The sequence below is a fragment of the Panicum virgatum genome, chromosome 4N (assembly GCF_016808335.1).
Source record: "Panicum virgatum strain AP13 chromosome 4N, P.virgatum_v5, whole genome shotgun sequence".
Taxonomy (NCBI): Eukaryota; Viridiplantae; Streptophyta; class Magnoliopsida; order Poales; family Poaceae; genus Panicum; species Panicum virgatum.
The window spans coordinates 5,499,794-5,511,532 of record NC_053148.1 but is presented as its reverse complement, the minus strand read 5'-3'; the positions used below and the strand labels follow the sequence as shown (position 1 = coordinate 5,511,532).

Sequence of the window (11,739 nt, the reverse complement as noted above, 5' to 3'; positions counted from 1 at the left end):
GAGTACAGAGCATGATTGGCGCCGACGTGGCACGGGGCGAGGGAATAAGAGGATGTTTTGGAATAGGGACTTAAAAAAAGTCACAGGGACTTTTTAGTATTTAGAAGTATTAAATAAATGTTAATTATAAAACTAACTGCAGAACCCTGGGGCTAAACTGCGAGACGAATCTAATGAGATATCTTAATCCATGATTAGCGAATGGTCACTGTAGCATTACTGTAGCAAATTATGAATTAATTAGGCTCATTAGATTCGTCTCACGAAAAAACACTCAGCTGTCAAAAAATATTTATAAACAGATTTTATTTAATACTATAAAATAGTAAGATTTCTTTTGATGTGACAGGGACTTCTGAAAAAAATTGGGATTCAAACAGGGCCAAAGAATATCCGTACAAAAGACGTGCCGGCAATAGTTGCAGTGCTGTCCTCCCGGCGTCGTCCATGCAGAATTGCAAGCAAACATTTTCCTTCTCCTTTCCTGTTGGCTTCTCGCGACGGAGTACTCCCGCGATTCCTTCCCGCGTTCAGGTTAGCCGGGCAGAGCAACTTGAACGCGTGGAAGTTGCCGACCTCGGCATCGCTTGCGTTTGCGTACCCGGATCTGGTTCGGCTAGCTGGGGGCCTCGGCGGATTGGCGCGCGCCAGTGCACGCCCACGCGACGCGAGGCCGCGACCACCCCCTCCCCTCTCCTTCGTTTGACCCGGCCCCGCCCGCGCCCGCCGCCTGATCCATCCAGCGCGGATCCGCCGTGGCAGCCTCCCGTCTCCCTCGCCCAATCGCTCGCCCCCGCCGCCGCCGCCGCGGCGCGAGCCGGTTCGGTCCCCGCGAGCCAGTCGCGTCGCGCTCGCGCCACGGCGTCTTCCGTCCGCCTCCCGCTCCCTCTCGAGCCACCAGACGCCGCGGGCCCCCCACGTGCCGGCCACCGGGTGGAGAGTCCGTAGCCCAGCAGCTTGGACGATACCGAACGGAACGGAAAGCCTCGCCGGATATGAGCAGGAGGCGGCCCAAGGCGAAGCGCACCAAACACGGCAGCAGCACGCACGCACGAGCACAGTGCCGGGCGGGCGCCAGTGTACGCCACTGGCCTCCCCAGTCACCGCCCACCCGCCCAATCCGATCCGGTCGCGTCGCGTCGGCAGCTAGCTGGAGCGCACGGCGCGAGCAACGGATTTAACGGCCGCCGCCGATGTCCGCGATGGCGCGCAGGCTGAGCTCCAGCTGCGGCCGGGCCGTCGCCTCCACTCCCTCCTCTTCCTCCTTCTCGCCACCTCCGCCGCGGCGCATATATACCCTCCCTCCCCGCCCGCTGCTCCTCGCATCCTCCTCCTCGCCGCGCCCGCGCGCTCCGCCTCCGCGCTCGGTCCCTCCGCCTTCCCTCCCGCCTCGGTGCGTGAGAACCCGTCCCGAATTAGGTGTTCGACTTCGATCTAGCATCTTGGTGAACCCATCGGGTTGGTATTGGTCTTGATATTGGGGTCTGCTGGATTCGGGAGCAGGTGCTCGTTCGGGACTCTCGCGGCGACCAAGGGGCCGTCGTCGTCGTCGCCGGCGGCAGCGCCGTTCAGCAACGTGGTCCCGCCGCCCCAGCAGCAGCAGCAGCAGCCGCGGAGTAGGAGGCAGGAGGAGGAGATGACGATTTCCTCGTCCGTCAAGCTCGCCGGCAGGACCCTGTCGGTCCGCGGCCGGACGGTGCTGTCCGGCGTGCCGGACGCGGTGGTGGCGTCGTCGGCCGCGGCGGGGGGAGCGGTTGACGGGATCTTCCTCGGCGCCGACTTCACGGAGCCGGCCGCCCGGCACGTCGTCTCCCTCGGCGCACTAAGGTTGGATCCTGAACCCTGGAATTCGATGAAGAAAAAGCGTTTTTTCTCCCCAATCCATTGGTCGGTCCTGCTAATTGGCATTGATCTGATCTGGCGATTTCGCAGGGGCGTGCGATTCATGGCGTGCTTCCGGTTCAAGCTCTGGTGGATGGCGCAGCGGATGGGGAAGAAGGGCGGCGACGTCCCGCTCGAGACGCAGTTCCTGCTCGTCGAGTCCAGGGCCGCCGGCGAGGACGCGGAGGCGGCGTACGTCGTGTTCTTCCCGCTCGTGGAGGGCGCGTTCCGGGCCAGCCTGCAGGGCGGCGCGGGCGACGCTCTGGAGCTCTGCGTCGAGAGCGGGGACGCCGACACGCGCGCGGCGTCCTTCGACCGCGCGCTCTTCGTCGGCGCCGCGGAGTCCGACCCGTTCGCGGCCATCGCCGGAGCCGTCGCCGCCGCCAAGTCCGCGCTCAAGACGTTCCGGGTCAGCGCCGAGAAGAAGCTCCCGGGCATCGTGGACTACTTCGGGTGGTGCACCTGGGACGCCTTCTACCAGGACGTCACCCAGGAGGGCGTCGAGGCCGGGCTCCGCAGCCTCATTGCCGGCGGCGCGCCGCCCAAGTTCGTCATCATCGACGACGGCTGGCAGTCCGTCGGCACCGACCAGTCCGCAGCCGACGAGCCTGCTGGCGGGGACGAGCCGACCCGCCTGTCTCGGCTCACCGGCATCAAGGAGAACAGCAAGTTCCAGAACGCCGACGACCCGGCCGCCGGCATCAAGACGGTGGTGCGCGCGGCGAAGGAGCAGTACGGGCTCAAGTACGTCTACGTCTGGCACGCCATCACCGGCTACTGGGGCGGCGTCCGCCCCGGCGCGGCCGGGACGGAGCACTACCGCTCGAGCTTGCAGTTCCCCAAGGTGTCGCCGGGCGTCGTGGAGAACGAGCCCGGCATGAAGACCGACGTGCTCACCCTCCAGGGGCTCGGCCTCGTGCACCCGCGCGCCGTGTACCGCTTCTACGACGAGCTCCACGCGTACCTCGCCGCCGCCGGCGTCGACGGCGTCAAGGTGGACGTGCAGTGCATCCTCGAGACGCTCGGCGCCGGCCACGGCGGCCGCGTGCAGCTCACCAGGCAGTACCACCAGGCGCTCGACGCCTCCATTGCCAAGAACTTCCCGGAGAACGGCATCATCGCTTGCATGAGCCACAACACCGATGCCCTCTACTGGTAAGCGATCCGATCCATCCGCTTCTACGATTCCAACCCTGAAACTGTCGCCGATTAAATTAATTTGATCGTGATGTGATTGTGACCAATGCGCAGCTCCAAGCAGACGGCGGTGGTGAGGGCGTCGGATGATTTCTACCCAAGAGACCCCGTCTCGCACACGATCCACATCGCCTCGGTGGCATACAACAGCGTGTTCCTCGGCGAGTTCATGCTGCCGGACTGGGATATGTTCCACTCGCTCCACCCGGCCGGCGACTACCACGGCTCAGCCCGCGCGATCAGTGGCGGCCCGGTCTATGTCAGGTTGTCGATTCATTCTATTCTGAGAAACTGGGATTCTTTGTCTGACGAAAACTCTAGCTGAAATGTGTTCTTGCCTTCTTGGTGATGGTTTTTGCAGTGATGCCCCAGGGAAGCACAACTTCGAGCTGCTGAAGAAGATTGTCTTGCCTGACGGCTCCATTCTTCGCGCACGACTGCCAGGCCGGCCGACCAAGGACTGCCTGTTCACCGACCCGGCACGCGACGGCGTCAGGTGAGCTTGATACCCAATTTTCTGCAGTTCTGATCTGTTCGTAGGTGCAGATGCTGTTTGGAACATGTGTTCTGACAATGCCATGGCGTGTCATCCTTGCTGCAGCTTGCTCAAGATATGGAACATGAACAAGTTCACCGGCGTGCTTGGCGTGTACAACTGCCAGGGCGCGGCGTGGAGCTCCGTGGAGAAGAAGAACGCCTTCCACCAGACTGGCACCGAGGCCCTGACCTGCGGCGTCAAGGGCAGCGATGTCCATCACATCTCCGAGGCCTCGACGGACCCCGAGTGGAACGGCGACTGTGCCGTGTACCGCCATGCCGGTGGCGACCTTGTCATCCTCCCGAACGGCGCGGCATTGCCCATCTCTCTGAAGGTCCTGGAGCACGACGTACTCACCGTGTCACCGATCAAGGTCCGTGCTCAATTTCTCCACCCAACTCCGTTGTGCGAATGTGACATGTATTTTAGGCAAAGAAATGTTTAGCAATTGTGAACTCAAGGATGAAAGTTGAAACTCTGGATTATGTTACTGCAGGACTTGGCACCTGGTTTCAGATTCGCACCCATCGGTCTGGTCGACATGTTCAACAGCGGCGGCGCGGTGGACGGCCTGACCTACCACCTCCTCGACGGCGCAAAGTTGCTCGACGGCAATGGCGCCACCTCTGGCTCCGAGGCGGTCGGATTGGTGTGCATGGAAGTGAGGGGTTGCGGAAGGTTCGGAGCCTACTCTTCAGTGAGGCCACGAAAGTGCATGATGGGTTCATCTGAGCTGGAGTTCTCCTATGATTCTTCCTCCGGTCTGGTGACGCTGCAGCTGGAGGCCATGCCCAAGGAGAGGGTTCACAAGATTGTTGTTGAGTTGTAGGGTGGTACTGGTAGCCATCAGTGCATCAGAAATCCATAGTATTCTGCCATGAGTGATCCGTCCACTGATGAATTTAGAGACCACTCTGATAGCATGTTGATGGTAGGGACTGGAGTGGGGCATGATTTTATAGTGCAAACCTGGTTCTTGATTCAGTTGGACTTGATTCAGTTGGAAGGAATATACGCGCATATGTCTGTTGTCTGGTACTTGTGTTTAGTTCGCAAAAAAGTTTGGGTTTTAGTACTGTAGAACATTTCGTTGTTAGTTGGTAATTAATGTTCAATCATAGATCAATTAGGTTTAAAAGATTCGTCTCATATAAAATAGTTAAACTGTATAATTAGTTATTTTGTCAACTACATTTAATGCTTCATGCATACGTTCGAAAATTCGATATGACAGGTATTGTTGGAAATTATTTGGGAACTAAACAGAGCCTCAGGGACTCAGCTATAGCCTGGACATACAGTTGGCCTTCAGAACTGTATTATCATTAACGGCTTACTCCCTCCATCCAGTTTTGATTGATATATTTCCATATGGCACAATAACCAAGGGCATCAAGTGTGCTTATCAATCTCATAAATGCAACAGACTTTTTGTTGGTCCTCCAATGTTTTAATTGGGAACTTCCCGTTTCTTATTTATTGCCACAACCCATGCCAATAACAAATATAGCTATTATTTTTGAATATTTGAAGTTTTAAAATATAGCTATCAAAAGTGGATGGAGGGAGTATCTCTGAACCATTCAGCTAGCTCTGCGTCTAGAATGCCGTACTGTCAGGAAAATGTTAACAAACCTCTCAATTGAACTCCAACATTGCATGGTACAGATAACTGAGAGAGGGATGGGCTTTGGGATACAAACTGAGAGAGGGATGGGCTTTGGGATAGGCAGAAAAGCAAGGGATGGGAGAATGGATCAGAGACACATCAGAAGTACTAGAAGAATGTAATCTAGAGGAGGAGGAGACGTATTCGTATGTTCAGTGTTGTATGTCGAATTATCGATGGATCATTTCCTCACTCCTGATCTCGTCTGAGTGCTCCTCCCTTCATGTATTCTGTCCGTGTCCAGGAAAGCCAGCCCACTAGTCCAGTCTCGCAAATAGCCCACGGCCCAATGAGTTCCAGGTTCGTTTTGTTGGCAACTAGGCATAGCAGTAGTTGATGCCTTGATGATGGTTCTCGCAACACGGTGGCATGTGAGGAATTTCTGCAAATTTTAGTTGCATATTGTGCTTCATTTGTATACAGCACCTGTGCCGCGAAACCTTGGCAGTAATTCAAGCTAAACTAGTTTGTTTTTGAAGTTTAATATACCTAAACTAGTTTGAAATCTGCACGGTGGAGGGAGACCAAGACGACGACAGCCAAACGTGTGCCATGCCATGAGCACGAGCACGAACAGTGTGTTCCCGTGCTCCGCACCAGCCCAAGTAGGTGCCGTTCGATCCTCTTACCTGAACCCTTGTGACTCCGGAAACGTTCAGATCGGAGATCTTGAGAGCACAGCGAATCTTTTGCTTTCCATCGAACAAAACCCAATCAAAGGCCAAAGTTACCCGGGGGTTAGCCCAAAGAAAGAACAGGAAAGTAAAAAGTCTAAATTAGTCCTTTCAACTATAACCAAAGTCTGGATAACCCCCTAAACTATTATTTGGTTTATTTTACCTCTGAACTATGCCTTTTGATTTAAATTACCCCCTAATACAATTTGTCATTTTCATTTCTTCATGCATAGGTGGATTTTTAAGTTGAAATTTTACAAGATGATAACACATATCATAACACATGTTAGAAAAAATATATCATAATTTGTTATTATTATTTTGATAGGTTAAGATATTTAATAATGTATTAATCATTGGAGTTCAAAATTATATGAAAAATAATGATAAAAAATTATAACAAATTTTTGAATATACATTGTGATGTCCACTACTCTTCTACAAAATTTGAAATTAAAATTCAAATTGTGTATGGAGAAACAAAAAATACAAATTGTATTATAGGGGTAAAATGAACTAAATAGCATAATTTAGGGAATAAATTGAACCAAATTATAGTTTAGGAGGTGATTCAGACTTTGGCTATACTTGACGAGAGTAAATTGAATTTTTTCCAATAGCAAATTTACCGGATGGAATCCGGATGCCGGAAACAAACACTGGAGAGCAGCAGGCCAGAGCCAAGCACAAGCAGAAAGGGTGGTGCAGCCGTGCAGGTGATTGGTCATATCTCCTTCCATCCATGCCCTGTCTGTCGGTCCTGCTTCACCTTCTGGCCTTCTGTGCTGGGCGCTCATCATTGCAAGGCCCACAGGCAGCGACAGAAAGCTTCCCTTCCCTCCGCCGCCAGCCCACGCATCGGCGCACGCCCCGTCCATCCGCAACGGGCCCCACCTGCCAGGACCCTGGACGCCCGCGCCGCGACGGCCCATGCGCGCACCGTCGCCTGGGCCCTGGGCCCTCGACCCGTAGCCGCACGCCGCGGGCCCACGCGCAGCTCAGCGGCTCGTCCTCTCGGGGCTCTCTGGCAGGTGAGGAGGTCGTAGCTTCTCAGTTTTCACCTCGGAGATTTTTTTTGAAGAAATTTGCAGGAGAACTGCACTGTCATTTAAGGAGAGAGAAGCAAGCAGAATGTTTCACAAAGTTGATATTACATAAAAGATCTGAAACTCGAACACCGAAATAAAAGTAGAAAACAAGTAATTAAACATTAAAAGAACTAGATAACTCTGGCCTTCCGCAGGCCAATCTTATTGCCTCCACTTCATTCTTAATCTCGTGTAGCACGTTAGCTGGTGTTCCTTGTTTGTTCTCGAATATTCCAGGCACTGTACATCATGAACGCAGCCTTTGTTCTTCTTATTTTTTTTGGTAGATGTGTTAGTTCTTTTTGCCACCAATCATTGATTTGTAGCCCTCCCTGCGGTGGATGCACCAGCTCTCTTGTCCAATCTTCCATTTGCTCCCACACCAAACGTGCAAAGGGGCAATGTAGTATGAGGTGTGCTGCCGTTTCTTGCTCATGGTTGCACAGCACGCAAACTGGGTTGCAGGGCCATTGCCTGTCCATCAATTTATCTGCTGTCAGTATTTTGCATTGTACCAGTAGCCATGCAAAAAATTTATGTTTGCCTTTGGATTCTGCCTTCCAAATAGAGTTTGCATTGAAATCACTGAAAGAACCCAAGAATTGTGTGTTGTAAGACGATTTTGCAGTGTAGACTCCATCTGCAGTCCACCTCCATGTAATCTTATCGGGCTCATTACTGAGTTGCACATCGTGTACTAGGTCCCAGAGCTTCACAAAGTTTGCCATCTCTTCGATTGTCTGCATCTTCCACAATCCTCTTGTCCAGTTTAGGTTGACTAATTCTTCTTGAACTCTTTTATTTTTGCGCCATGCTAGCTTGAACAGATCAGGAAAGAGATCCATTGGCGCCTGCCCTTGTAGCCATGAAGATTGCCAAAAGCTGGCCTTAGCTCCATCTCCTAGGGTCACTATAGTGCTTGCTCGGAAGAGTTGTCTATCAATAGCGTTTACTGGTGGTTCAGTGCCTACCCACGGCCTATCTGGTGAAGTCCATTCATACCAAAGCCAATGCAGAGCTCTACTGAATAAGTCCAGGTCCAAAATCCCCAGCCCTCCAAAACACTTTGGTCTCATTGTTTTGCTCCACTTAACCAGGCAGTGACCTCCATTTGTTTCTGCTGACCCTTTCCAAAGAAAGCTTCGTCTCAGTTTGTCTATCTTCTTGATTGCCCACTTCTGTAATCTGAATATTGTCAAAAAAAATATGTAGGTATTGTTGTTAAAACTGAATTGATCATTCTTAGTCTTCCTGCTCGGTTGAGTAGTCTTCCCTTCCAAGTTTGCAGTCTTTTCCCCACTTTGTCGATCAAAGGTTGTATATCTACTCTTCTGATATTTTTCACATGCAAAGGCAAACCCAGATAGGTGCATGGAAAAGATTTAATTGGGCACTGGAAAGGTTCCATGATATGTTGCAGATCAAGCCCTTCACACTGGACTGGGTAAACTGCACTCTTGTTTGTATTTGTGATCAAACCTGAAACACTTGCAAAGGCATTGAGAATGTTCTTCACTACTTCCACCTCTGCAGTTATTGGGTTAAGGAAAATTGCTGCATCATTGGCAAATAAACTGATTCTGAACTTGGCTTTTCTATTGCAGATTGGTGTTAGCTTCCCTTCTTCTGTAGCTTTGTTAAGCATTAGCTGTAATGGTTCCATGGCTAAAATGAAAAGCATTGGAGATAAAGGATCTCCCTGCCTTAACCCTGTCATGTGCTTGAACCATTTGCCCCTTGCTCCATTTAGAAGAATTGATGAAATTGAAGTTGCTAGCAAAGTTGTCACCCAAGCTCTCCATCTGTGTCCAAACCCATATTGTTGTAGCACTTCTTGTAGATTCTTCGGATGTTTTTGACAGTTTGGGGTCAATCAGTACCAAATTTACCTTATGGCTGTGCAGACTACTAGAGAGCAGCAGTGCAGGGCGCGGCCAGGGCCTCGCCGCTATGGTTTTTCACTGTGCGAGCCTGACGAAAACAGGCAGACAGCAAGTTCATTCAGTGGTAAAAACAGTGATTGGGTACACTATACGGATAGAAGGAAGACCGGGGATTTTTCAAGCTCTGAACATTGTGATGTGCTAATTTAGTTCTTTTCAGGAAAAAAAATCGAAAGGAATTGACAGTTGTCGATCTAGAACATACAATCGGCAAACTTAGTATATATTGATTGGTGGGGTCAGCAATTTGATTGCACAATATAATCTTGCCCCTCCATCTCCATATACATGTGTTCCTGCAAGTCTGCAATAATTGAACTATATGATATGCATGCATTGAGCTAAGAGCTACTAGAGTCTACTAGATCCTAAACATGCAGTATGCTATGCCACCTGCCACAGTGCTCCACTAGTGCACTGCTCTCAGGCTCAGGGTGTGACAAGATGCATCCACCCCACGCGCGGAACCAGCAGGCCTCGGACACACACGCGCGCGCACAGACATCCATCGCCATCAGAGATCGCAGGCCGAGGACTGTTCAGGGGTAAGCGAGGCGGCCTGCCCGGCTGGCCATTGTCAACTGCTTGCCGCAGCTGGTGCGCAAGAGAGGCAAGACCACACGCAAAGCGCAGCGCAGCGCGCGCGGCCGCGGCAGGCCGGGAAAAGAACAATCACTGGGAACGGCATGCGGCGCGGGGCTATTTAAGGAAACCCCCTTGACCTCGCCGGCGTGTTGCCGCGCTGGGGTTGGTGGTGGTGGTGGTGGTGAAAGTGGAGCGCTCCGATCTATCATCTCCCGTCGCCTGGGCTGCTGGCCGGGCCTTTGCTTGGCCGGGGACTGGACGAGGTGGTAGGGCACGCAGTGTTTACAGCGAAGAAAGGAGGGAGCCAGCAGCCGGTGCTGCAAAGGGAGCTGCCAAGTACTGGTACTGTGATTTGAGGCTTCAGGGTTCTTTGGCACCCCTCCAGCAGCAGCTTTCGCCGGGCCACCTTTTCAATCAGTTTTCTTTTCGTTCAGAAAGCTGTGCTCTCTCCCACTCTCCCATAAGATAAACTGTAATAATAATTAGTAGAGTAGTGAACAGACACAGTAAGAATGAAATAAGAACATGAGCAATTCGTAGTAGATATGGCACTGCAAGTATTTTGTGTTTTTTTTTCAAAAAAAAGGAAGTCCTTTGAAAATTCCAGGGCCATATGGAATCTTGAGTAATCTAGCTTAGTCAGTCCATGCGTTATCAAGTGACATTGTAGATATTATGAAAATTAAAGGAGCATGAACTACCCTTACATAAACTGTTTAAGTGAACCTACCTTTAGTGGTAAAATTGTACTACATGTGTCCCAAAATAAGTTCAAGAAGGAGGCAGTAAAAATTAGCAGTAAACAAATATATAAATAAGGGAAAACAGCAGCAGTAGTAATATACAAACATGCTGCAAGTACCGTGTGTTTTTATTAAAAAAATGACTCGTAAAAATTTTGATTCAGTATATGTGAAATATTGAGTAATCTAGCCATGCATTATCAAGTAACATTGGTTGAGAAAAAGGAGCATGGACACTGCCTTTACAAAAACATTGATTTCTTTGAACTTAGAGGAATTTGTGAATGCTTGTTGGTCCTTGTGGTCTAATTGCTCCACCTCTCCCTGCTTGGTTCAGCTAGTCTGCGGTGGCGTGATTTTCCCGGAGCTCGTTAAGATGTGACTTTTCAATGAAATGCCCAATGGGAGAATCTTAAAGTAGAACTGACATTTACTACCTCCCTCCTGGAATAGAGCTGTTTTTAGGTTTTCTCCAAGTCAAATCCTTTAAACTTTGACTGTAGATGGTAAAAAACTATAAAGATTGACAACATAAAAGTGATATCGGTTTATTCAGAAATCAACTATCACAACATGTAACATTCTCTATTTGAAAGTAATTATTTTTTAAGATGTTATTGATCAAAGATGAAAATATTTGGCTTTGACCAAGTCTAAAGAGTTGTTATATTTTTTGAATGGAGGTAGTAGTTTCTTTTCCTTTTTTTATTTTTTTATTTGGTTATAAACACCTTCTTCCTGTCTTAAATAATGACAAGCAAGTCTCATACTAGTTCGAGGTTTCCAAAACAAAACTGTCACTGCTCCCAATAAGTAAGAGAAAAATAATCATTGGAGAAAAATAAACAGAAGAACATGAACGTACTTCTCATTACTCTATTGGCATGAACATGAATTAACAAAGCAGAACTTCATAGAGGAAAAACGCCATTATCAAACGAACACGAATAAACTGAAAAACTGCTAGTTCCCCCCTACAAAAAGATGAAGAAGAAACATCAAAAGCATGGAGGAAAGCAAGCCATGGCAGGAGAGTACACATGAAACTAGATCTTGCCTATCACCGAATTGGAGAGACACACAAGACACATCTCCATCGGTGCGTAAACCTTCCCATGCAAGAGGCAGAGAGCTTATATTCTCTCCGGGCACCATGCGTCTGCAAGCGGCTGAAGAGTGCTCCACCAGGCATGCTGCGCAATTGGCCTCTCTCTGCAGTTTCCCACAGCTTTATTGAACTGCACGTGTTCATGCAAGTAGAAGGCGCATCCCTTTTGCAGATGCAGTTCAAGAAAGCTGTGGAAGATCACAGAGGAGGCCATTCAGTCAGTGCGAAAGAGAGGAGGAAGAAGCAACACTGCTTCTTGTAGAGTGTCAAGTGGGTGGAGGAGGAAGAGGGCCGGGGAGAGCAAGGGCTA

General features: G+C 50.2%; 1 protein-coding gene across 2 annotated transcripts; it reads left to right on the top strand.

Moving 5' to 3' along the window:
- The first annotated feature begins 980 nt into the window (after positions 1-980).
- On the top strand, positions 981-4,654 carry LOC120669608 (probable galactinol--sucrose galactosyltransferase 6). 2 transcript variants are annotated; one of them, XM_039949402.1, is made up of 7 exons: positions 981-1,393; positions 1,504-1,827; positions 1,933-3,036; positions 3,133-3,342; positions 3,440-3,574; positions 3,680-3,989; positions 4,113-4,654. In XM_039949402.1, the coding sequence occupies exons 1-7, from the start codon at positions 1,194-1,196 to the stop codon at positions 4,443-4,445; spliced, it is 2,616 nt and encodes an 871-aa protein (XP_039805336.1). In that variant the 5' UTR covers positions 981-1,193; the 3' UTR covers positions 4,446-4,654. The 2 variants fall into 2 exon arrangements, with proteins under 2 accessions (XP_039805336.1, XP_039805337.1); XM_039949403.1 differs by having other exon boundaries at positions 1,031-1,419.
- Positions 4,655-11,739: the final 7,085 nt, after the last annotated feature.